At 38.7% G+C, this 27,743-nt stretch overlaps 1 protein-coding gene across 1 annotated transcript in view; it reads right to left on the bottom strand.

The window, feature by feature from the left end:
* Positions 1-4,634: 4,634 nt before the first annotated feature.
* Positions 4,635-27,743, bottom strand: part of cdh11 (cadherin 11, type 2, OB-cadherin (osteoblast)) — a 95,472-nt gene continuing 72,363 nt past the window's right edge. The window contains exons 6-12 of the mRNA XM_053229326.1: positions 25,008-25,195; positions 19,631-19,884; positions 18,392-18,528; positions 13,817-13,938; positions 12,739-12,856; positions 6,874-7,125; positions 4,635-6,373 (exon numbers count right to left, since the gene is read on the bottom strand). Of these exons, the coding sequence (XP_053085301.1) occupies positions 5,874-6,373; positions 6,874-7,125; positions 12,739-12,856; positions 13,817-13,938; positions 18,392-18,528; positions 19,631-19,884; positions 25,008-25,195 (1,571 nt within the window). The 3' untranslated portion in view covers positions 4,635-5,873. The remainder of the gene's footprint in view (positions 6,374-6,873; positions 7,126-12,738; positions 12,857-13,816; positions 13,939-18,391; positions 18,529-19,630; positions 19,885-25,007; positions 25,196-27,743) is intronic.

The following is a 27,743-nucleotide window of genomic DNA, read 5'->3' as shown; positions in this document are numbered from 1 at the left end:
TCTCCAGATAAAGACATGGAGCTGAGGGGAGGTTTAAACTCTACGCTACGGTGGTTCTGCGTCGCTACAGCGTCTAAAGTAATGACCTCGAGTCAGAGCATTAATAAGAGGTAAACAGCACAGGAAGCTGGACAGGCGCTAACGGCGACGCTAGTTCCTCATCAGAGGCCACTTCATGGCCTTCACTTAGCACACAGATGGAGTCGTGCAGGAGCAGGAAGTAATAGAGCAGAGCCCGTGGCGACACTCGTCTGTTTACCGCCTGATGTCCGGCGGGAAATCAGCGGCCGGGTTCAATTCTCTCCGTCTGTTGTTTTTTTTTTTCTCTTAACAAAGTGCACGCTGACCTTTCAACATGCAGCGTCCCTCTGAGAGAGTCGATGTGGAACTCCCCGGTGACGGACAAAGGACAGACCCACTGCTGCACAGCCACTCAAAAACCCTACAGTGTTTTTACGGTGTGTGTGTGTGTGTGTGTGTGTGTGTGTGTGTGTGTGGGTTATTCGTCCCAAAACACTGCACATACTCTCAAACCTCCAGCTTTCCTTTTCTTCTCTTTCTGTCAGTAACACAGGAGACACGCTGTGGAAAAAACAGCAGGAAAATTACCGTATTTTCTGGACTATATGTCACCTTCTTGTTTTTCCACCTTCACATAAACAGCAGAAAAACAAAACTAATATAATATAATATAATATAATATAATATAATATAATATAATATAATATAATATAATATAATATAATATAATATAATGTGCATGATTCTTGTTGTAATATTCTTATTTATTAGTGTATTTACGGTAAGAGTTTTGCTACTGTATTTACGGTAAATTAAACTATGTGTAAATTAGCATGACATTGTGTGTGTGTGTGTGTGTGTGTGTGTGTGGATGAATGAATATGTGTGTGTGTGTGTGTGTGTGTGTGTGTGGATGAATGAATATGTGTGTGTGTGTGTGTGTGTGTGTGGATGAATGAATGTGTGTGTGTGTGTGTGTGTGTGTGGATGAATGAATGTGTGTGTGTGTGTGTGTGTGTGTGTGGATGAATGAATATGTGTGTGTGTGTGTGTGCTAAATTAAATGAACAAATAAAACAAACAGAAAATATAAAATTTGGTGATACAAATGAAATAAGTTTTCATACAACTATCATCAAATAAATAATATTTAAAAATATATATTACTTCTTTAATTGTATAATTATTTATAAGATTTTTTTTTAAAATTTTTAGATTTTCCATCATTTATGTATTTGTTCTCACGTAGCATAAATTCTGTCATATTTTTCTTTTGTTTAAAAAAAAGCATTTTAGAAGCATTTAGTATTTTATGTGATTACTTCTTACAATTTTTACATTTTTAAAGCATTATTTATCATTAAATTGTTTTATTTATCAATTAGCATGAAAATATATTTTATTTAAGGTAAATATTAGTATAAATGTATGCTAGGTGTTCATAATTATAAAATTTAAAAAAAGAAAGTGATTTTTGCTCTCAGTCACTAAGAAGCACAAATAATATTTTATTTTTATATTATATTTTGCCTTTAATGAAACTAATGAAGCCTTAAAGCTTTTTTGTTATATTTATTTATTTTTAATTTGTTTAAATTATCTTAATATTTTTTACCCAAAATGTTTCATTTAACAGCTTTTTCATTGCTATAAATTGAATTTGACATTTTATGCAAAAAATTATAGAAAAACATTATTTTTTAAATAATTCTATGTATTAATATGTTGATAAACTCTCGTGTGAACGTATCAGTTAAAAACTGAAGCAAATCAGCGCATATTTAATGATCTGTTTCTTCATCTGTATATATTACTTCTATTTTCTAAGTATATTGTAATAAAAATGCTCAAACTTTGAGGATTTTCACCAAAGTGCAGTTAGCTAAAACCAAAAGTAACACTAAAGGCACAAAAACTAAATGTGTCTGTACCATAGGGGCAGTATAAACATTTTTTTATTTTTTGCCAAAATAATCTCCTGCTTTATTAAAAACAATTAAAAACAATATGTCTGTTTACCCTCTATGGCATGGTGTTGCCCTTAGGCAACAAACCACTTTTTTGGTAATTACACCACCTCTTTAAATTTTTTTATTGTATTTTTTAAATTATTTTATAACATCAGAAGCCATGTCTCTGTCCAATCAAATGAGAGGCTGAAGTGGGTTTGGTAAAGAAGTATATTTGATTGTTTAAAGAAATATTTTGTTTTCATTTATATACTAAATCTGTGTTTTTTCATCTGTTGCCTCCGGGCAACGTTGTGCACTTTTGTTAGTGCAAAATCATGCTAAAGCACAGACGTGTGCTGGGATGCATAATCATGACCATAGTCAATGGTTTGGTTTACTAATAATATCTACTCACAGGAAACGGACACAGTAACATCGTATGGGAGGAAGGATCGTGATCGGGCAGTTCGGCTCATTCCTTCAGACAGCGAGGACAGTGAGCTCGACACTGAGGAAGAGTGGACATCAGGTTTTGAGAAGCAGGTAGGAGGTCAGGGGTCAGTCAGTAGATTAACATCATGTGTAATGTGTGTGGTGGATGAAGAGAGCTACCGTTTACGACACATTCTATTTTTACGCTTCCTGCAGATGGCCTGTGTGTTGGTAATGAGCCTGAGTTTGTGGATCAAGATGTTGGTGACATACCAGAAGATAATGTTCCACGCTTTCGCCGGTGGAGAACACAAGCCCAGAATCCCAACGTCACTGCGTAGCCAGAATGGCAGGGCAGATGATACCATGTCCCCCCTCCAGTGCTTCAAGCTGTTAAGACATTCTGGAGGTAGTTGTAGAGCAGTACAATGTGACTCCAACAAGCCTCTTAACCTCAATGCTAAAGAATTTGAGCGGTTTCTGGGTGCTGTGGTGTACACGGCATTGTTTGGATTACCAGGCACAAAGCCAGCTGAGTGGCCCAAGTAACTGATACCTTGGCACTGAAAAGAAGAGAGGCCATCAAAAACCTCCTTCACTTCAACACACTGAAGAGAAACAAAAGGAAAATGTTGATCCACTGCACAAGATCCGACCACTGGTCACACATCTTACCTCAAAGCTCAAGACGATCCCACTGGGTGAGAAGCTGGCTGTAGATGAGCAGATGGTCCTGTTCAAGGGAAGAAACAAACTGAAGAAATACCTGCCAGCAAAACCAAGGAAATGGGGCTCCAAGGTAATCTCTTGGCTGGGATCTACACAGGGAGATTTGTACAACCCCCTGAGCTAGCAGATGTGAGAGCAAGTGGCAATGTTGTCCTCCTTCTAGGCCAGCTTACACCGAAGCAAGAGAACTATAAGCTCTTCTTCGACAATCGGTTCATGAGAGTCCCTCTTGTACTCACACTGGCTCAGGAGGGAATTCACTGCACTGGTACTGTTTGTGGAAACAGACTAGCAAGTGCCAACTTGATGTGAGCTGAAGAGAACAGTCCTGGATCTTTTGAACAGAAGATGGGCATGGTTGGAGAAACCAGTGACATGATAACTGCTCAGTGACTCTTCTGAGTGATTACATTGGAGAATGCCCAGTCACCGAGGTTGACAGGTGGGATAGCAAACAGAAGGTGATCACCAATGTCTCCTGCCTTGCTGTGGTGAAAGAATATAGCAAGAATATGGGTGGAGTGGAGCTATTGACTCACTGATTGCACAGTACCAGAACCAAGTCAGATCAAAGAAGTGGTACCACTGGCTGGTGTTCCTCTTCCTGGATATGACCACTGTGACTGCTTGGCTGCTCTGTAGTAGAGATTGTGACAGCACTGGCATGAGAAAGGAGGAACAAATGAGGCTGTATACTTTCACGTCATACATCGCTGAAGGACTCTGCAAAAGTGGAAAGAGTCTGGAGCGCAAGAGAGGTCGTCCCCGTTCCACAACTGCTGGTGAGTATCAAGAGAAGAAGAGGAAAGGACCATTCCAGTCCCTGATGTGCACCTGGACTCCACAGGACATGGGATGATTATGGCTGAAAAGAAGAGGAGATGTTACCAGATGTTACCAGGATGCAAAGATCCACCAAAAGCCAAGTGCCGGAAATGTGATGTCCACCTCTGCTTCACATCCTACTGCTTCCTGAGATTCCACACAGAACAGGAAATCAGACTGACTCAATACCCCACACAAACACATGCAGACCCACAGGAACACACACTCTCACACACACACACACACACACACACACACACACACACACACACACACACACACATGCACACAGGCCAATGCTAAACACACACACATACACACAGTTGGTCATTTAGTTGTTGGTTTAAATGATTGTATGAAATGTGAAAAGTTGTTTATTTGTTTGATGATTTAACATTAAGCTTTATATTGGGATTGATAAACCATTTGTGGGTTTTTCTTCAAATTAAACCTCTTCTAATGCATATATTGCTTGTTTTCTCCTTATTCTATTTATTATACACAGTATAAAAGACCTTGGCATTTTACAATCCTCGATGCACACTGTTGCCCTGAGGCAAGAAACCAATATCTTTTATTATTTATTATGATCAGGGATCTCCCAAAAACTAGAGTGAAATATTTATTTCCTTAAAAAAATGTAAATTCATGCCATATATGTGTTTATACGTGTAATGTAATTAACACCATTTGTTTATTTTATAAAAAGAGCATTTATTTCAAAGTTTTTCCGCTTCGTAGATTGAAGCACATAATAAAGCAACAGTACAATGTTCATAAAATATAAGTGTGATGCTGTAACAGTTTCTTACATGTCGAAATACTGATATTCGTATGTATACTAAAATAAGAACTTTTAAAATTGTACAAATAGTTACCATAAAATCGACATAGAAATTAGCCGTTCTTTCACCGCGACAGGACAGATTGCTATTTTTCTCACAAGGGAGAATAAAATACGCCAAAAAATATTAAAGAAAATAAAAAAAATGAAGACACTGGAAATAATGATAGTCATAATAATAATAATATCATAATAAAATAATAATCATAATAATCATAATAAAAAGACGTACATGAAACCGGTAGGCGTGAGTTTGATCCTCAAGAGACATATCTGCACATTGGTACTGTACACAGGTTATATGGGTTTTAGTTTGTTTTAGGATATAGTTTTCGTTTTTTAAAAAAGAAATGCACTGCGCTGCGAGAGTGTCCGTGATTTAAGGCGGTTTCCGAGCTCACGTGTCTTTCTGTGTGATTGTTCATCGGGGACTTTTTTTTTATTATTATTATTCATGGATTTTCTCATTTCTGTGTAAGATAATACAGATGAAAGCAAAAATAATACAAAATTAAAAAAAAGACCAGTTTTGGGTCGTTCCTCCGATGTCCTGATGGAGGCGCTGTTGATGAGGGACACGTCTCAAATCGCTGACGTATTTCTGTATGTTGTGTTAATAAGGCAACTGTTTCTCTCTCTCTCTCTCTCTCTCTCTCTCTCTCTCTCTCTCTCTCTCTCTCTCTCTCTGTGCGTGAGCTCGTTCACAGTATCAGCAATCAATGTCGAATACGTCGCGTCCCACACACGCGCTGCTTTGACTTTCCGTACGTCCCGTGTCAGAGGTGTTTGTTTATTTTTTTTTTTTTACACATTTTAATTCCTTTTATTAATTTTTTTCTCATTTTTTTGTCTGCTCCATCTGTTCTGATCACGCCTACGTAAAAGATTCCTAGTAGTATACTCGACGTATACAGGAACAAAAAAACGACCTAAATAGATGAAAGTCGTGGAATTGCTTATAGTAAACGTCACACAGCACACGTCGTTAGTGGAAGTGATGGCAAAGGGGGGGAGGGGAGCTGTTTTGGGTGGGCGGGGTTTTTTTTTGCGAAGACGAACGTGATCCGTCGTTAAGAGTTGTCTTCGGTTGCCGAGTCTTTGGTGCCGTAAAGATCGGCCAGTTTTTTGAAACGCGGCCCCCAGTTCTGGAGGTAGTCGTAGTCCAGGTCCGAATCTGTGGTCACCGATTCCAGCGAGCTCAGAGAGCCGGCGATGGAGCCCCGCCCCTCATAGCCGTACACCTGGATGGAGTCGTACGGAGGCGCCGTGGGGTCGTTGTCGGCGTCGCACACTCGCGTCTTGATGAACTCGTCCACGTCGACGCCGTTGCCGGCGGGTCTGAGTCCGGCGCGGACGCTGTAGCTCAGCTCGGGTTTGATGTCTTTGCGAGGCAGGAAGCTGTTGATGCCGTCGGGGTTCTGCAGCGTGGCGATGTCGAACGCCTCCGTGTCCTCCTCACCGCCGCCCTCGTCGTCGTACGTGATGATGTTCTCACGGATGTCCTCCTCTTCAAACACGATCAAGGGCTCCTTCTTCTGACGGCGCAGAGCCACGAAGAGCACCACGATCGCTGTGGAGGAACATCAGTCTAGTCAATATTCATTCATTCATTCATTCATTCATTACATGTATTTTTAATGCATTACATTTATTCTGTCTGTCACCTGATTTTGAAAATCTCTTCAGGAACAGAGATTGTGTGTAAATTATTACCACTGAAGGGCAAGTAATAAATTTGCACCAACTTGATTCTGACTTTTGAAAACAAAATGACGCCATTATTTTATTAATGTTTCTCAAAATTACAGTATATTCAATTGTCTAAACATTTAGAAAAAAATGTAATTATGACTTCTTATTTTATTGTAAATCAAAATCTTATATTCAGTGTTTGCTGCTTGTTAACACTTCTGATTCTACCGGCTTCTCGGAAAAAAGTTTTCATTCAACCCATTTATTAAACACTGTATTTATTTTATTCTTGATTATTACATTTATTCGAATTGAATGTCTGATAAACAGCAGTGGACTGCGATGTATTTTTTTGCGCTGTGGTGTCGGGGGCGTTACCGAGCAGGATGACGATGCAGGCGAGGATGGCGATGAGCGCTCCGGTGCTGAGGCCCGCCGGCAGAAACAACGGTTCCACGTTACAGGACAGGATGGTCTGTTTGGCGTCGCAGCTGCACACTTGGATCAGGAGGGTGTTGGTGCTGCTGAGAGGAGGCACGCCGTTATCGCTGATCTCGATGGGCAGAGCGTAAACGTTCTGCATCATCCTGCTGAAACTTTTCCGGATCACCACCACCGTAGCTGTACTGTCTGTAGAGTTCAGCAAGAAACGACAGACAGGAAAACGTCAATGCAGTGAACAGAAGCAACAACATTATGATGCTTGGTATGTATTAAGTTTGCATTTAATTCTTGTATTTATTGTTTACATTATTTGTATTTGCATCATTTATATTGTTTGTATATTTTGTCCATCTGTTTCATCAGTTCTACCGAGACAAATTCCTGATTCTGATTCCTCTGATAATGTGATCGTGATTCTTCTGATAAAGTTTTTCAGATTCCTCTGATAAACTCATTCTGATTCTGACTTGTTTATGATTCTTCCAATAAATTGTTTCTGATCTTTCTAATAAAATGATTTTGATTTTTGTGATAACGTGTTTATGGTTCTCCTGAGAATGTGATTCTGATTCTTCTGATAATTGACTCATATGTTTCTTATAAACTGATTCTGATTCTTGTGAGTAAGTGTTTCTGGAGTTTTTTTCTGGTAAAGAGATTCTGATTCCTCTAAAAATGTGATTCTGACTCTTCTGATAATGCGCTTCTGATCCATCTGTTATAGTGATTGTGATTCTTCTAATAAATTGATCATTATTCCTCTAATAAATTGATTGTGATTCTCTTGATAAAGTGATTCTGAATCCTCTGAAAATGTGATTCTGTTCCTTCTGTTATAGTGACTCTAATTCTTCTAATAAAGTGATTCTGATTCATTTGATAATATGATTCTGAGTCATCTGATGAAGTGATTCTGATTCCTCTCATATTGTGATTCTGTTTCCTCTATAAAGCGTTTGATTCTTCTGATGAGATATAAAAAAGTGATTCTGTGTCAAATACTGCAGGTGATTAGTGTTAGCATAAAAAAATACTAATGACATCTTCGAAAAAAATTGTACTGTATATAATTTCTCGCAATAATAACATCAGATCTTAGTATCACCTTTTCTCTGAGCGAAACACACTCACTGTTCCTTTAACCTCATTGTGTCTTTATTCACTTTTACACCTCAGCCAGTCAGAAAGTCTGTTTGACCCCCAACCATGAAAATGATCCATTTCCATAAACAGTGTTTATATTGCTAATAACTGAGGCTAAGATGATCTGAATCGGTGTTTTATGATAAGCGTTACAGTGCTTCTGCTATAAAATCTAAAGAGCTTGTGTGGGTCAGTGGCACAGAACGCTGAAATTAGTGAACAGAACATTCATCTGCTGTTGGAAGTGTAATCAGAGCGGCGGTGGAGGAGGCCATATTGGTTTTATTCCAGCGGGGGGAAAGCGGATGGATGAGTGCCAGCACGCTTTCCCAGAGCGCAAGGTCACACACTCGGAGGAAAGATGGAGCGAGTTCATTTAGAGGCCTGCGGATCGGTAATTCTCCCTCCCCGTGGAGTCGTTGTCTTCAGAGCTCTAATGAGACGCCTTCAGTGCTCAGATGGCGTGACACACTCTAACCACTCTATCAATCTCCGCTTATCTATTAGCTTTCTATATAATATTCTCTGTGGAAGATTACCATGGGTACTGTAAAGCACAGACTCGTCACGGAGAACAGGAACGAGGAGAGTGCGTTATCTGCAGTAAGAAGCTGTTTGAGCTCGGGTCTTATATCCAGGGTCAGATACGGCCATAAAGTTCTCTCCTTTATGACGTAATTATTATTACTGAGTGATCAGAGTACAAATGTACAAATAATCTAAACACAATATCTGATACTGAAACATCTGAAACTCCTCAGTGTCTGAGATCTTCACGTAAACTCGAACAACATCTGAAGGCTTTTTAACAGAATTCGTCTTCTGAGCTCCATCAGGAATGATATTTATGCCACTGAGGTCTGTATTCGATTGCTTTATGTTGAAGATGAATAATTTTTTTTAAAAGTCGAATTAATTAAATAACAAAATATACAAAATTAAAAAATTTAAATTTGCTCACTCAGTGTACTTCAGTAGATTCTTGACGGCTGATTGGTTGAAATAGCAAAAATTTACAAATCAGTGTTTGGAGATTTAAAATATTATTAATAATTTAAATAAAAAAGATTTTTATTATTAGTTTTATTATTAAACTATTTATTTATTATTAATTAGTTAGTTAATTCATTTCACAATTCATTAGTTCATTTTATTAATATCTGATTTTTTATGCATTTATTTATTTATTTGTTTGTTTGTTTTATTTTATAAAACAAACAAATCTTTTCCAAAACCCTCAAAGCGCTTTATATATAAAATATTAAAAGACTAACATATCTTTGATGAAATACTAAGTTAATAAAATCAGCCAATTATTAAGTAATTCAATATAATTCTATAAGAAATAGTAAAAATTATAAACATTATATTTATTAAGATTTAAAAATAAAAATAAACAAGAACTTAGGTTCCTAATACACGTCTGATTATTTTAAAATAGATTTTTAAGGTGTAATTTCAGTGTAAAGTGTAAATTCAGTTTGTATTGATTCTAATGCAATTTTAAATCAAGGTATAATAAAAACTATAAATTTAATTTGAATATTAGCACAAAAATTATTCTGTAGCTTCAGGATTGAAAATTAGGATGCACTGCTGATTCCTGAGTATCGGAGCGTAATCTTAGTCATGAGTTTAATAAACAATCTTAATAATTCAGTAACAAACACATCTAACGAAAATGAGTGTAAATAAAAAGCTAAACAGCTACGTCCTAGCTAGCTAAATCGTAGCCATTATTTGTAGCGTCCACAATCCTCAGTATCCTAGCAACAACGCTGTCACAACTTTACGCACTTTGGTCATGAATTCGCAGGTACTTTCTTACACATTATCGTGTACTTCTAAATATGTTATCATTTATATTTTTCTCTTCACGTACAACAACTGTGTCTGAATGCAGCTGGGAATAAAAATTATTTTATTTTTTAATTATTGTTGTTGATATTGTGGTCATGTGACCAAAACTCTTCATTTTAACGCAATCTTCACAATCTACGCGATAAAAAGCGCTGACTTTCATTAAACCTCCCGAAGGAACAGGAAGTTTAAGATTCCACACTGGACACAATGAACCCGAGATAAACGAGTGGACTTGAAAAAAAAAAAATTCAAATCTGTGTCCATTATATTTTTAAAGAGTTTCTGATAACGACGGTCAGTTTGAGCGACCCGATCCGTCTCGGTCATATCGTCAGCGTTTCAAACTCTCATTATAACAGATCAGACGGAGGAGAGAGAGAAAGACAGAGAGAGAGCGAGAGAGAGAGAGAGAGAGAGAGAGACGTTATCTCTCGCTCTTTCTCTCTTCCCTTCTGCACTCCACAGACACCTAAAGAGGCGTCTGTAAAGAGGTTTTATCTCCGATTTTAAAAGATCCATTTATGGTGAGCTTCTCTGCTGCAGTAGTGATGCTCAGGACGCTGAACGTCTCGTGGAGTTCATCACACACCGAAACGTGGAAGTTCATGATTTTAGAAAAAAGGGATTTTATACCGAGAAACTTTGAGTGGTTAAAATTTTTTTCTATTTTTAATTATTATTTCAAATTTTTCATTTTGAGTCCAAAACCTCAAAAAAATGCTTCTGAGTATTTACTAAAACAAATTATTCCATTCATTTTAATTAATTATATCATTTATTAATTATTATGTAATTACATAGAAATCTATAAGAATTACTACAAATTATTACTTTATTATTATTATTATTATTATTATTATTATTATTATTATTATTATTGAGTTAAAATACCTTAAAACATTGGTATTTGAACTCAACAATATTGTTGTGTGATCATTTATACAATTATACACATAATTAAATATAATTTTTAAACTTGAATGTTAAGTTAAAATCAATTTTAAATCTTTTTTGTTTTGTTTTTTACTATTAAAATTTCAATTTGTAAAAACTGAGCTTTACAATTTCTTATAAAAGATTTAATCAAAGCTTCCAAATGTTTTTGGCTCAGCGTGAGCTGGCGAGTTTGCGTGTTCTGAGCGTCTCTCGAGTCGTCCGATCGTAGCGCCCGCTCTCGGGAACGTGTCCTGGCTCGAGCAGCGTCTCAGTCTGGCACCGACGGTGAGGACGGAGCACACGTGGACCTCGGCCGTGTTTATTCACCGCAAACACACGCATGAGCGAGCGATCAGACACCAAAACGAGTGTGTAATGCGTGTGATGTAATGAGACACGACCGTGTGGGTGAAAAACTTCTTTCTTTTAGCTTTCATTTGTCTCATGACATCAGAAGATTGATTTAGTGAACTTTAGCTTAAGCGACATTTCAGGATCTTGTTCTTCAGACACAGATAAAGGGAATTTGAGTAACAGTCAACAAAACGAGTGTGTGTTAATGGACCTTTTTCACACTTCTGTGGGAAAAGAGGTAGCATGACTACTCGAAAACCACGACTGTGCAACTGTTTCTCCTCCAGATAATATATTTATACACACACACACACACACACACACAAACACACACACACACATATATACATACAGCTTACTGTATATTAGGGTGTGTCAATATAAGTGGCGCTAAAACATGTTTAGTTTCGACATGAGAAACCTTTACGTTTTGAAATTCCATTATGTCTTGTTGGTAAATCATTAAATATTAAATATATTAAAATAATAAATAATAACTATTTACATATTTTAGCCCAGTATTTCATTGACACCTATATTTGTTTTCAAAGGAATATCTTTAATGAAATTAAAACTTATGCTCTATCCTTTTAAGCCTTTTAAGTGAATTTTGAAGAATGTCTTATTATATTGGATATTTTTATTCATTACTCGTATTGATGCTGAGCAGGACTTGATGAATCTTGTGGTTTAAGATCATTAATCTGCTAGTTTCTAATGTTATTGTTCTAAGATTGTTTGCATGGTTTGGGGAATAAATGTTAAATTATTAAAAACTTGTATTTTTACTTTTTTCACCTGTCATATAGTGCACAACATGTTAACATTTACCAAGCTAAAGGCAGTCCAATTTCAAAATCGAATGTTGTTCTGGTATTTGTATCCCAAATAACATCTTTTTACTTCCTCTCGTCAGAGGTAATAGCGTTTTCACCCCAAAACTGACTCGCACTAACTGTATATAAACATTAAAAATACTATAAAGTGACAATTTTCATTGCGCTCTGCACACATCCTGATTGTTGCTAACACTAGCTAGCGAGTTTATTGTTAGTTTATTGGTTATGAGTTCATTCGCGACTGCAACAGATGATCAAATTAAACAAACAAGCTAGCTATCCAAGTGTAAAAAAAAAAAACTATAGCTAGCTAGTTACTGATTACTTTAAACTGGAATATACCATTAATAGATGTATTGAATTTGCTGTCACTCATGCGTTTCAGTAACTAAACTGAACGATACTATATTATTTTTAACACAAAAAATAGAAATACGTATATTTACGAAGTTAATTTATTGTAATTGATTGTTTACCTGTTGAAAGTGATGATTTGGTGTATGTACAAATACATAACACGCGAGATAAAACAGTGATTATTCCAGTAATAAAAGGAGCTTTGGTGTATATTGTAGACTTTTTTAAGAAGATGGCATGTGCGACGAGGTACAAACTTCGCTTCTGTGAAAAGAACGTGCAGTGTGTGAGGTGGTGATGTTCTCACCTCTGTTGTCCTTCAGAGAGAAGTTGTGGTTATTGGCCACTTTGGGAGAGAGGCTGAAGTGGAAGTGCTGCCGGTGCGCCATCTCGTCTTTATCCACCGCGCTCACCGTCTTTATGGCCTGCGGAGGCGACCAATCAGCACGTCACAAACATCATAACACGGCTCTAACGCAGTGTGTCCTCATGTTTATCCAGGAAAACGTGTCAAATTCTGACCCGTTTATATTTTTTGGTTAAATAATAAGCAGACAACATTAGAACAATGAAAAAAATATATTACTCGTGTCATTTGTCGTTCTGTAAAAACTGTTTGCTGTTGCTAAAGAAACAAAAAAAACTATTTATATTGTATACGTACAGAATATAGTCCCGAAATCCAGTCCATTTAAATCCCTATACTCGGATCTATCAATAGTTAAAGGTTCTTGGGTTCTTAAAAGGGTTCTACTTGGAACTGTTCCTTATAGAGAAACCCTGTGTTGTGTCCATGACAATTTGGCATCAGAGAGCAGGGTCTGTTTTTTCAAGCTATTATTTCTAACTTAGAAGCTCCGCACCATTTTTGCAAATTCGTAACATTCCGAATTAACGACTTAATTAGCAGGAAAAGTTACAAAGATTAAGATCAGGTTTAGGGGTGGAGTTAGCAATCATACCTTTCCTTTCCTCATTAAAATTCATGCAAATTGAAATCAGTGTAGGTTCTGTCACAGTTTGACGTTGTAAATGTCTTTAGTGCTTCGGTGTCTGTTGTCTCTAAATTCACTGTTCTCAAAGAAATGAACGGAAAGAGTTGCGTTCCTGACAGAAATGAAATGTCCGTGTGAACCGTGTGAACGCTGTCTCTCACTTAATGAAGTCTGACTCTTTGCAGCAGGGGAACTATACAATAGTTATGCAAATTTCCCTTTATTTCAGAAAAAAACGCTATAGAGTGCATACATAAAATATTAGCCTTCCAGATGACTCATGTTTCTTTTAAAAGCTCTTTATTTTTAAAAGTGAAAGTGACTCATTCAGTGACACAGCGGCGTTGGGACAGCGGCGTTGGGACAGAAGAGGATGATGAAGAGCGTTACCGTTCCCGGAGTCACGTTTTCACACATGAGCACTTCATCCTGAGTGGCGAACTCCGGAGCGTTGTCGTTCACGTCCTTTACTTTGATGTTCACTCGCACTTTAGCGTCCTGGTGATGTCCACCTGAAACAAAGTAAAGCACAGGCATGAGTATGAGTGAGTGTGTGTGAGTGTATGAGTGAGTGTGTGTGAGTATAAGAGTATGAGTGAGTGTGTGTGAGTATAAGAGTATGAGTGAGTGTGTGTGTATGAGTGAGTGTGTGTGAGTATAAGAGTATGAGTGAGTGTGTGTGTATGAGTGAGTGTGTGTGAGTATAAGAGTATGAGTGAGTGTGTGTGTATGAGTGAGTGTGTGTGTATGAGTGAGTGTGTGAGTATAAGAGTATGAGTGAGTGTGTGTGTATGAGTGAGTGTGTGAGTATAAGAGTATGAGTGAGTGTGTGTGAGTATAAGAGTATGAGTGAGTGTGTGTGTATGAGTGAGTGTGTGTGTATGAGTGAGTGTGTGTGAGTATATGAGTATGAGTGAGTGTGTGTGAGTATAAGAGTATGAGTGAGTGTGTGTGAGTATATGAGTATGAGTGAGTGTGTGTGTATGAGTGAGTGTGTGTGTATGAGTGAGTGTGTGTGAGTATATGAGTATGAGTGAGTGTGTGTGAGTATAAGAGTATGAGTATGTGTGAGTGTTTATGAGTATGAATGTCACTGTGTATGAGTGCGTATGTGTGTGTATGAGCATGTATGTGTGTGTATGAGTGTGTATGAGTTTGTATGTCACTGTGTTTGGGTGTGTATGAGTGTGTATGAGTGTGTATGAGTGAGTATGTCACTGTGTTTGGGTGTGTATGAGTGTGTAAGAGTGTGTATGGGTGTGCATGAGTGTGTATGTCACTGTGTATGGGAGTGTATGAGTGTGTATGAGCGTGTATGGGTGTGTATGAGTGTGTATGAGTGTGTATGCGTGTGTATGGGTGTGTATGAGTGTGCAAGAGTGTGTATGGGTGTGTATGAGTGTATACGGGTGTGCATGAGTGTGTAAGAGTGAGGAAGTGTGAGTATGAGTGTGTATGTGTTTATATACGTGAGATTGAATGTCATTGTTTATGAGTGTGTATGAGTGTGTATGAGTGTGTATGTCATTGTTTATGAGTGTGTATGGGTGTGTATGAGTGTGTATGAGTGTGTATGAGTGTGTATGTCATTGTTTATGGGTGTGTATGGGTGTGTATGAGTGTGTATGAGTGTGTATGAGTGTGTATGAGTGTGTATGTCATTGTTTATGGGTGTGTATGGGTGTGTATGAGTGTGTATGAGTGTGTATGAGTGTGTATGTCATTGTTTATGGGTGTGTATGGGTGTGTATGAGTGTGTATGAGTGTGTATGAGTGTGTATGTCATTGTTTATGGGTGTGTATGGGTGTGTATGAGTGTGTATGAGTGTGTATGTCATTGTTTATGAGTGTGTATGGGTGTGTATGAGTGTGTATGAGTGTGTATGAGTGTGTATGTCATTGTTTATGAGTGTGTATGGGTGTGTATGAGTGTGTATGAGTGTGTATGAGTGTGTATGTCACTGTGTTTGGGTGTGTATGAGTGTGTAAGAGTGTGTATGGGTGTGCATGAGTGTGTATGTCACTGTGTATGGGAGTGTATGAGTGTGTATGAGCGTGTATGGGTGTGTATGAGTGTGTATGAGTGTGTATGTGTGTGTATGGGTGTGTATGAGTGTGCAAGAGTGTGTATGGGTGTGTATGAGTGTATACGGGTGTGCATGAGTGTGTAAGAGTGAGGAAGTGTGAGTATGAGTGTGTATGTGTTTATATACGTGAGATTGAATGTCATTGTTTATGAGTGTGTATGAGTGTGTATGAGTGTGTATGAGTGTGTATGTCATTGTTTATGGGTGTGTATGGGTGTGTATGAGTGTGTATGAGTGTGTATGAGTGTGTATGTCATTGTTTATGAGTGTGTATGGGTGTGTATGAGTGTGTATGAGTGTGTATGAGTGTGTATGTCATTGTTTATGAGTGTGTATGGGTGTGTATGAGTGTGTATGAGTGTGTATGAGTGAGTATGTCACTGTGTTTGGGTGTGTATGAGTGTGTATGAGTGTGTAAGAGTGTGTATGGGTGTGCATGAGTGTGTATGTCACTGTGTATGGGAGTGTATGAGTGTGTATGAGCGTGTATGGGTGTGTATGAGTGTGTATGAGTGTGTATGTGTGTGTATGGGTGTGTATGAGTGTGCAAGAGTGTGTATGGGTGTGTATGAGTGTATACGGGTGTGCATGAGTGTGTAAGAGTGAGGAAGTGTGAGTATGAGTGTGTATGTGTTTATATACGTGAGATTGAATGTCATTGTTTATGAGTGTGTATGAGTGTGTATGAGTGTGTATGAGTGTGTATGTCATTGTTTATGGGTGTGTATGGGTGTGTATGAGTGTGTATGAGTGTGTATGAGTGTGTATGAGTGTGTATGTCATTGTTTATGAGTGTGTATGGGTGTGTATGAGTGTGTATGAGTGTGTATGAGTGTGTATGTCATTGTTTATGGGTGTGTATGAGTGTGTATGAGTGTGTATGAGTGTGTATGAGTGTGTATGTCATTGTTTATGGGTGTGTATGGGTGTGTATGAGTGTGTATGAGTGTGTATGAGTGTGTATGTCATTGTTTATGAGTGTGTATGGGTGTGTATGTCATTGTTTATGGGTGTGTATGGGTGTGTATGAGTGTGTATGAGTGTGTATGAGTGTGTATGTCATTGTTTATGAGTGTGTATGGGTGTGTATGAGTGTGTATGAGTGTGTATGAGTGTGAATGTCATTGTTTATGGGTGTGTATGAGTGTGTATGAGTGTGTATGAGTGTGTATGAGTGTGTATGTCATTGTTTATGGGTGTGTATGGGTGTGTATGAGTGTGTATGAGTGTGTATGAGTGTGTATGTCATTGTTTATGAGTGTGTATGGGTGTGTATGAGTGTGTATGAGTGTGTATGAGTGTGTATGTCATTGTTTATGAGTGTGTATGGGTGTGTATGAGTGTGTATGAGTGTGTATGAGTGTGTATGTCATTGTTTATGAGTGTGTATGAGTGTGTATGAGTGTGTATGAGTGTGAATGTCATTGTTTATGGGTGTGTATGAGTGTGTATGAGTGTGTATGAGTGTGTATGTCATTGTTTATGGGTGTGTATGGGTGTGTATGAGTGTGTATGAGTGTGTATGTCATTGTTTATGAGTGTGTATGAGTGTGTATGAGTGTGTATGAGTGTGTATGTCATTGTTTATGAGTGTGTATGGGTGTGTATGAGTGTGTATGAGTGTGTATGTCATTGTTTATGAGTGTGTATGAGTGTGTATGAGTGTGTATGTCATTGTTTATGAGTGTGTATGGGTGTGTATGAGTGTGTATGAGTGTGTATGAGCGTGTATGAGTGTGAATGTCATTGTTTATGAGTGTGTATGAGTGTGTATGAGTGTGTATGTCATTGTTTATGGGTGTGTATGGGTGTGTATGAGTGTGTATGAGTGTGTATGAGTGTGTATGAGCGTGTATGAGTGTGAATGTCATTGTTTATGAGTGTGTATGAGTGTGTATGAGTGTGTATGTCATTGTTTATGAGTGTGTATGAGTGTGTATGAGTGTGTATGAGTGTGTATGTCATTGTTTATGAGTGTGTATGAGTGTGTATGAGTGTGTATGTCATTGTTTATGAGTGTGTATGGGTGTGTATGAGTGTGTATGAGTGTGTATGAGCGTGTATGAGTGTGAATGTCATTGTTTATGAGTGTGTATGAGTGTGTATGAGTGTGTATGTCATTGTTTATGGGTGTGTATGGGTGTGTATGAGTGTGTATGTCATTGTTTATGGGTGTGTATGGGTGTGTATGAGTGTGTATGAGTGTGTATGAGTGTGTATGAGTGTGAATGTCATTGTTTATGAGTGTGTATGAGTGTGTATGAGTGTGTATGAGCGTGTATGAGTGTGTATGTCATTGTTTATGGGTGTGTATGATTGTGATTGTCCGTGTGTAAGTATTAGGGTTATTGTGTGAGAATGTGAGTGTGTATGTGAGTGTTATTGTGACACACTGAGGCAGCATGAGCAGGACGTTATTAAGACAGTAATAATAACCATGTTAATAACAGTGTTTATGTTATTACAGTCTTATTAACAGTATTTTAACCTTCTGCCTCATGGGTACCATCAGATATATCATCACAGTGCTGGCAGGAATTTATTACCAAACATGGAGAGAAAAAATGAAACTGTATCTCTCTCTCTCTCACACACACACACACACACACACACACACAGAGCTCAGCTTAAATACAGCCACCGCCTGCTCACTAAATAAGTCTATTTTTGAGCTAAACAGCATTCTTTGCACAGAAATAAAGGCATGATTACGGGTTTTAAAATGCAATCTGTGCAGGAAATCAGAGGCTCGGAGCCGCGCTGACCACACGAAAGCCGGGTGGAGGAAAAGTCTGGCCAGCGCGGCGAGGGAAAGAATGAGAAAAACAAGACTGCTCTGTAATTAGGAGGCCCTGAAAGCCGAGTGCAGAGGCGTTACCGATCTCTGTAGCGCTCACGGAGATGTTGTGCCAAGCCTGAGTCTCCCGGTCCAGAGGCCTCGTGGTTTTGATGATGCCGTCCTCGGGGTTAATGGAGAAAAACTCCTCCAGATCTGTGTAGCGAGGGATTAAATATCTACAAAAACACAAGAGAGAGACGTGTAGAGGTTGGAGACGGAGCAGAGCAGGAAAAACTCCAGGAAAAAGACTGGACATGGTTCAGCAGGGTTTATACACGAATAAAATTCTGCTAGTCGTTAAGAGAAATGATCACACCATGTTTAATATTCTAATAAGTAGAGCTGTACATGAGAATTATTATAATAATACACACATTCTTGTTCTAATAGCGGTATCGTTTCTATAGTAACGGCTCATTCGCAGGGACGTGTACAGCAGACGCCCCACATTGAAAAAAAACGTGTAATCGTTAAGTTAATATGGTGACGTTTTCTTGAAATAAGGAGACGCTTCTTTTTTAAGAGTTATGGAAGGAGTCTCCAGTGTCAGCGCTTTATAACAGTCACAGGTGAAGCTGTAGCTTTAAGTTTTCTGACATCTTCAGGACAGAGGAGTTTACGCTTCTTTTGCAGTTTCTCGCTAACAAACAAATGACGAGCTGCATTTTTTGTCTCATTAGCTTGAAGAGAGAGAATAAAGAGAGGCTGGTGAGGGAACGAGTGTTTATAATTTATAGCTGCTATAACGTAAGTGACAACAGGAACTAACTTGAACATTAAGTGTTACATGTGTATGTTACCAATGTCAAAAAATAAGACATGTCATTCTTTAATAAATAAAAAATTCTAATTGTTCACAATTTGTTGCAGTATAAGAAGAATAAAACTTTTTGTTTGTTCACGTTTGCATTTTATCAGAATTAAATATATTTTGTCACAAGAAAGTTTCAACTGAGGGAGATTTCAATGACCTTCCTGTTCTCCGAAATCTACGTGCCTTTTATGGAGTGATTGTGATACACAATATTCACAATTTTGTTGTTTTACTGTTTCAGGCTTGTGTTTAGATTTTTTCTGGGCTGTAAATTGGCTCCGCCCCCTAGCTATAAGAGCAGCTATCAGGAAATGGAAGGCTTGTGATCGTGAATGCAGTTTTCCTCGCAGGCAGCAGTTTTAACTAAAATTTGAAACACTTCAAAAAATTACAAACTGCCTCTTTAAGCTTCGAGCTTAGAACCTTTCCATGGTTGTGTGTGTGTGTGTGTGTGTGTGCGCTACCTGACGGGATTGTTGGCGATATCCGTGTCCTTGGCGTGTACGCGTCCCACCACGGTTCCCCCTGGCGCGTTCTCCTCCACCTCGAAGCTGTAACTGGGAGCCATGAAGGTCGGCGGCTCGTCAGCGTCCTCCACAGAGATTTTCACCACCGTCGTGTCTTTATACGGCCCCCAGCTGATGAAGCGAGGGTCCACGTGCGGGTTCGCCGCCTCCACCTTCAGCGTGTACGACCGCTTCGTCTCAAAGTCCACGTGCTGGAAATATAAACGACATTTCAGTCTAACGTGCTGTATTTTATTGTGCTCCGATGCCATTAATCAGAACGCCGCGCTGATTTAATTACTGATGAAATATTGTTTACGGTGGAAAACGTGCCAAGCGCGCTAATGAGTTCAGATCTACAGGCTGGAAATATAACGAGGCGGACTTTTGTGTTAATGCAATAAAAATGCAAGGAGAATGGGTGAATGAATTATTTCAGTCACACGAATGGAATTAGCAACGCATTATTGTTTACGTTAAAGACGTGCCAAGAATATAAACGGCTCTCCAAATGTGAATAAAGCTCAAGCTCATGTGAGAGTTCGATTCAGTGCTGAGGAGCAATGAAGCATTTGAATCATTTATCGTTTAACATTCTGATTCATTTATAGAGTGACTGATTCATTGATTCACTGATTCACTGTCCCAAAGCAAGTGAGTCCAAGAACCCCTTTCTTTCTTTCTTTCTTTCTTTCTTTCTTTTTCTTTCTTTTATAGTTCACCTCTTTTTTAACTTTCTTTCGTTTTTCCTTCTTTGTTTTCTCATTTTCTTCCATTCATCCATTTACTATTTTCCTTTCTTTCTGTTTCAGGATAAGGGGCTGGGATTGAAGCATTTCTTTCTTTCTTTCTTTCTTTCTTTCTTTCTTTCTTTCTTTCTTTCTTTCTTTCACAATCGCACTGATTCATTCATAGAGTCATTTATTTATTTTTTCCCCAGTAACACCATTTTTATGCAATGTTTCAGAAAATAAACATAAAAAAAGAAATGGGAACTTTATTCTGATTTACTTCACTTCTAACATATAAGCTCCGCCTTCAGACTTTAGGCCACACCCCCTTCTGCGTCTGATGCTGGTGCTGCGCGACTCTAAACTGTAAGTTTTTCTGGTTTTCGCTGTGATGTCTTTTTGTTAAAATTAGGGGTTAGTTTAATGATGATCAGCTGATTCAATGATTCACTGATACTCGTGTTTCACTGATTCACTGATTCACTGATTCACTGATTATCACAGTGTTGAGTGGATTGAGTTAATGATGGATTATTGTTTAGGTGTAAAAACAAACTGCGCGAGAGGATATGAAGAAAAAACTACCACTGACTCATAAATTAAAAAAGATTAACAATAAATTTATGCAGAGTAACATCACACACACACACACACACACACACACACACACACACACAAACACACACACACAAACACACACACACACACACAATCAGTGTGAGTGAAAGTGTGTTTAGGGGGCGCTATTGTAAAAGTTTATGAATATTGAGCTGGAATAATTGTGCATATGGAGGACACACACCATGACCTACACACACACACACACACACACCATGATCTACACACACACACACACACACACACACACACACAACATGACCTACACACACACACACACACACACACACACATGCTCTTCTTAATTTTCGTCTCCTCCTTTATTTATTTTCTCTTTTTTCTTTCGTTTATTATTTATGTATCTATTTTCTTCCTTTAATGAAGCAGTGTTGAAAACAGACGCGACCCGAATCTGCCCTCCAACACTCACTCCATCTCCCTCTCCATCTCTCTCTCTCTCTTTCTCTCATCACTCCATCCTGAACACTAGAACCCGTCCAGCTGCCAGAATAAAGGAGACAGAGCCGGGCTGTGTCCCAAATCCTGTCAAAGAAATCTTCTTTTAGAAACCAGCCTGTGACTGAAGCCATCCGCTTCTTTATTTATTTATTCTTCTTCTCTTTCCTTCATTTTTTTTCATTCCTTTTTTTCTGCTTCTTTCATGCTCTTTATTTGCTTTACTTCTTTTTTAAATAGAATTAAATAGAATAAATTCAACTATTTATTCTTTTCCTTTCTTTTTTCTTTTTCTTTCTTTCTTTATCTAGTCATTTTTGTCATTCTTTGTTTCTTTGTTTCTTTCATTCTTTCATTTTTTCCTTTCTGTCTGTTTTTTTTCTTTCTTTCTTTCTTTCTTTCTTTCTCTCTATGTAGTCTTTTTTGTCATTCTTTTCCCTCATTCTTTCTTTTTTTCTTTCTTTCTTTCTTTCTTGGAGCAATAACAGTGTTAGGACATGGGTTCTCCATGTTCAGGCGGAGCATTCAGATTCAGGTAAGCACACACACACACACACACACACACACACACACACACACTAATCAGGTATAAATGTTGATTAGCCTGTTAGCTGGCTTGTGATTGGTTATGATGTCATTACTGTTTTTTCATTTCTCAGTGCTGATTCGCTGCTCTGAGTCGAGGTGCAGCGTGTTTTAGTTGCTGTTATTATAACACACTCTGACTCTCAGTGTTCTGCTTTTAACCCCGTAGCGTCTGGGATACAGCCGCTCTCTCTCTCTCTCTCTCTCTCTCTCTTCATCAGCGCCATGTTGTATTTTGGCTCCTAATAACCGAACAGCTGAAGCTAATCAGCAGCTGATAACATTCACAATAACGCCGAGCTGCTCTTTATATTCATACCGTGCCGGCTCGGCCACGCTTCATACAGAATAGTTGATTAAAACGCCGGCAATTCTGTCAGTAATTTCGACTTTAATTTACAGAACGCTTTGAAGAGCAAAAGGTGATGATTTCCCGAGAGGTGTATCAGCCCAGCGTTACGTTATTGAGAGAAACTCTGGCACATCGTGCTGATTGTTTCTGCCGAGAATCGTCATTCTGTTTCTGAAAAAAAAAAGAAAAATATTCTGGCACTGCTGTCTGTTTCAACACACACACACACACACACACACACATTTTATCTCCTGTTGTTCATGTCTATTATTTCCTCAGCATTCAGTTTGGCCACTACAGAGTCGCATTACCCAGAATTCCCTGCTTTTATAGCCAGCGTTTTTGGCTCTGTTATGGCAGGAGGAATCCCTCACGCCTCACTGATCTTCTCTTGTTGCATTTTAGTCTTTTTTTAATGAGTGGATCAGGAGCTTAGTTACGAAACTCAGCCGCTTCATTCATAGATTCATTGATACACTGATGCATTGATTCACTGATTCATTGATTCACTGATTCATTGATTCACTGATTAATTGATTCACTGATTCATCAATTAACTGATTAACTGATTCATTGATTCACTGATTCGTTGATTAAGTGATTCATTGATGAACTGATTACCTTGATTCAGTGATTCATTGATTCATTGATTCAGTGATTCAGTGATTCAGTGATTCATTGATTCACTGATTCCTTCATGTCAATGTCAATGTCAATGTCAATTTTATGTATATAGCACCATTAAAAACAACAGAAGTTGACCAAAATGCTTTACAACAATAATTACAGAAGCTAAAATAGAAATAATAAATAAATAATAATAATTACAATAAAAACCAACATTATAGCTGTTGTTCCATAACAATCATACAAATGTGAAACTCTCTCTATTGCTGGTCAAATGCCAAGGAAAGGTTTTTAAGTTGGATTTGAAAAGATCAGATCAGTTCTAACGTGTAGCTCGAATCCCTCTAACGTGAAAGGGATTCGAGCAGGAATACGAACAGAGAGAAGCTCTGTAAGATATGAAGGAGTTAGATTGTTCAGAGATTTATAAACTAGTAGGAGTGTTTTGAAATCAATTCTGTAGCGCACCGTTAGCCAGAGTAGTGAAGCAAGAATAGCGGTAATGTGTTTCTCACTTCCCCGTCCTCATCACGAGTCTGGAGGCAACAGCGTTCTGGACTAATTGTAATCAGGCCATAGACATCTGATTAATTCCAGTGTAATAATCCAGATGGGAAGAGATAAAGCATGAGTCACTTATTGAACATCCTTAAAAGTTAGTTAGAAAGGTTGGAAAACTTGATCTGGGAACCGCATTAATCTGCTTGTCAAGTTTGAGATCATTATCCAGTAAAAAGCCCAGATTTTTTTACATGCGGTTTAATATTGAACGCAACTCGATCTACAGTTTTCTGCAGCCGTCACACCTAATGTGGCAGATCAGCCGATTGAGCCACAATCAATCAACAGGTTTTTAAAAATCTAGCCATAATTCAGTGACTTAACGTTTCGAAACATGAGCTAACCATCGCACATCCTCTGTTTCAGCCAATCACGTGCGTGTATGGCAGGAGTTCCCAAAAAACACGGGGTCATGACCTCTGTGACGGTGGCGTTCTCGACTACAGCTCTATTATCCACAAATTATATCTTAACAAGTGAAAATATCTTGAATATGAGCAACTTATTCTAATATTTTATATTATGAGTATTATAAATTAAAAATAAGAATATTCAGAAAGTTTTTAGAAGCTTTTAATCATTTCAAGCTTTACACTGTCTCGGCAGATAATTCAGCTTCTTTTTAGAAATAAATGCGTAAAATTAGAAAAGTGATCAACAGAACATGATTAAATTAGTACAAAGTGTCTACAAACAGGTTTAATAATAATATACTTGGTTTACTGTAATATTATAAGAAATACTGAATAAATCTGCGTATATTTAAGATCTTTTCACTTAAAAAGATGTCATGTGCAGTGTGTGTGTGTGTGTGTGTGTGTGTGTGTGTGTGTGTGTGTAATAGTGTGTGTAATCCAGAGGACCAGATGAGTTTGAATCATGAAAGACACACACACACACACACACACACACACACACACACTAATAATAAAACTCATTATAATCACAGAGTGGAACAGAGAAAGCAATCTCAGTAGAGTCGTATAGCTCACATCTCTCTCTTCCTCTCTCTTCCTCTCTCTCCCTCTCTCTCGCTATCTGTCTGTCTATCTATCTATCCAACCTTCCTCTCTCCATCACTCTCTCTCCATCCATATCTACTCATCTAACTTTTCTGTCTCTCTTACACTCTCTATTCCTCCTTTCTCAACCTCCAGCTCTCTTTATTCTTCCATCTCTCTTTCTCACTCTCTCCCGCTCTCCGTCTCTCCTTCACCTTTTCTTATCTTTCATTTTTTCACTTTCACTTTTAATCTCTTTCTCTCTCCATCCTTCACTCTCTCACAGATAAACTAATACCTCATTATTCTACTAACTACCAGTGAAACTAATAAAACTCTCTCTCTCTCTCTCTCTCTCTCTCTCTCTCTCTCTCTCTCTCTCTCTCTCTCTCTCTCCGTCTCACCTTCTTCAGTTTGATGACGGCCTCCTGAGTCTCGGAGTCTTTGCTGATCTCGAAGGTGTTCATTCCGTCTCCATCCAGCAGCGTGTACTCCACCAGTCCGTTCTCTCCCAGGTCCAGATCTCTGGCCTTCAGACGGCCCACCTCCTCTCCCGGCACTTTATCCTCCAACACGGACATCGAATACACACCTGCAACACACACACACACACACACACACACACACACACACACACACATGTATGAGGCTGGTGTAGTGTGCACTACTTAGCAAAGTTAAAACAAAACAATATACACACACACACACACACACACACACACACATTTGAATTGAATCTTCAACTTTGTCTGGATGAAGTTCGTTATTACGCTGATTCGTTGCGTTACAGCTGCGTCTCTGTGCTTTGAGACTGAGAATACAAACATCATCCAGTGTGTGAGTTTCTGTGGCTCAATCAGATGAGTGTCTCCTCTGAATCAGGAGGTTGCTGGTTCACACCCCAGCTGGGACGTGAGGGTATGCATGCTGAAGGACTGAGTGGAAACACACAATGTGTCGGATACAGGAATGGGGGATTCTGGGTAATGACCCACAGCCTGCTGATGTGAAGGTTTAGGAGGTTATGAATGTAAAGTGTTGTGTTTATTATCATGGCTTAATAATTGCTCTGACTTATAAAGACTCCTTGTGTTTATAGATTTAAAATTCCATCATTTACCCAGAATGCTTTTCTCCTGGAATCTACCCTCATGTTGATTCTCTTACCTCACTGCCATCTAACCCAGTTCCCTTCTGCTAAAGGTGTAATAAAAGCCTGAGTCTGGGATTCGACCAGAGAGGAGATAAAGAGAGAAAGATGAGAACTGAAGATGTTTTAGTTACTGCAACTCTATAAAATCAGCTACTTATACACCACAAACTCTTCTTCTGAGTCATTTATCAGGTCAGATGTGTGTTATACAACCTCCTCCTGCGTCCTCCAGTGGTGCTGTGATTAGACTTGCAGCTCCTGCAGGTAGAGTCGTGTTTGTTGGGTCAAAGCCCAACTGAGAACTGCGCATGAAATAATTATTACTGCTAACTAACAAACATCTATAAATATGCACCTCCTCGTGCCTGGAAAAAACTGAGACAAGCTGAAAGTGTGAAAGTGTGAAACAATCTTACACAGAAAGCACACAGGTACAGCACTCCAACCGCTCCGTGTGTGTGTGTGTGTGTGTGTGTGTTGGTTCATGGTGCTCTCATAGCGACACTCCTGTTACTGAGAGAATCTACATGGAACTGATGAGAAGTGATGAACACTGATCCTCGTCCACTAAACGTTATAAAGTTGTTGCTCTTGGATCCATTTATCGAGACAAAACTCCAGTAAGCAGCATCACTTCCTGTCCTGCAGCCTCGCTTCCTGTCTTGTGGTGGTGTAGTGGTTAGTGTCGTGCTCTCTGGCGTGTGACGTCTCTGGTTTGAGTCCCTGTGTGTGATTTATCTTTAGGTCAGGGTTAATTACAAAAAAATGAAAAGTTCTATAAAAGAGCATGTAAGTGTGGGATCCTGTGGCTCATGTGGATGAGCTTCACCTCTGGGTTGAGAGGTCGCTGGTTCGAAACCCAGCCAGGACTCCAGGATGTGAGCGTAGACGGTTCAGGAATCAGTGGAAGGTGCCGGATGAGTGTGAATTGGGGGGGTAAAAACCGGGCAGCTGCCCCCCCAGGGTCAGTGAGCCTTGAATAAGGGGTTATGGAGCTTGAAGAGAGAGTGTGGACTTAGTTTTGCATATTTAGGGAATTCTGTAAAAACTATCACCCTCACTTTTCCTGTAATTCTTCAGCACCATTTTCCTCACCCTGACATTCACTGCTCCACCACTGACTCTACCCACCCGTCACACCAAGCTGCAGACAAACCAGGCTCAAACCAGCAACCTTCAAGTTCAGAGACAAGGACTTTACCTCAACACCACCAAGCCTCACACTCAGAGACTGGAGTCGTAGGGCCTTTGTCTTTCAAAATGGCACCCGCAAAAATAAAATAAAAAAAAACAACAAAAAAGTATTCCGTTTAACTGCCCCCTACTGGAACAACAGAGGAATTGTGCTTGTTTCCTCGAATCTTTCAATTCAATTCCGGTCCACAAGTTACGTTTGAAACACGGATTATTATAACGTCATTTGGTGGACCGGATCAGAACCTTCATCGGGCCTTCATATGTTTGACAGCAATGTTCTAGAACGTTCTGTTTAATTCATGGTAACAGTGAGGAGCTCGAAATCCTCAATCCTAAACTGCAGATAAATCCTATCCGTCAGAATTAAAGCAGTTGAAACTCATGAATTTGACACGAGGAAGCTAAAGCTGGCTAAAATCATGACAACACTGTTGCTAAGCAACTGGAAATACAGACGCAAGCTAGATGATGACTAACGAAAGCTAGCGATTTGTCTAGCTAGCTCTTAGCGGTTAAGACTTTTAGGCTAGGTGTACTCAGTGGAAATGATCAGCTGGAGGAAATAAATCAGAAGCATCAGAAACATTTTTTACAGATGTGTTGGAAAATCGCTAATACAAATATTTTACACAACTAAAATAACATTTTTTTTAGCATCAGGAAATAGGGAGCAGCGTGGGATTTGAAACACAGCTGAGTGGAATTTTAATGTTGGAACCAAGAATAAGAAGTTTTGTTTGTGAAACCTTTTTATGCACCTTTAGTGAGAAAAAAAAAAATTAAAAGTGCT

This window comes from Pangasianodon hypophthalmus, chromosome 25 (genome assembly GCF_027358585.1).
Source record: "Pangasianodon hypophthalmus isolate fPanHyp1 chromosome 25, fPanHyp1.pri, whole genome shotgun sequence".
In the NCBI taxonomy this organism is placed as follows: domain Eukaryota; kingdom Metazoa; phylum Chordata; class Actinopteri; order Siluriformes; family Pangasiidae; genus Pangasianodon; species Pangasianodon hypophthalmus.
The sequence above is the reverse complement of the archived record's forward strand: the minus strand, read 5'-3'. Positions and strand labels throughout refer to the sequence as shown.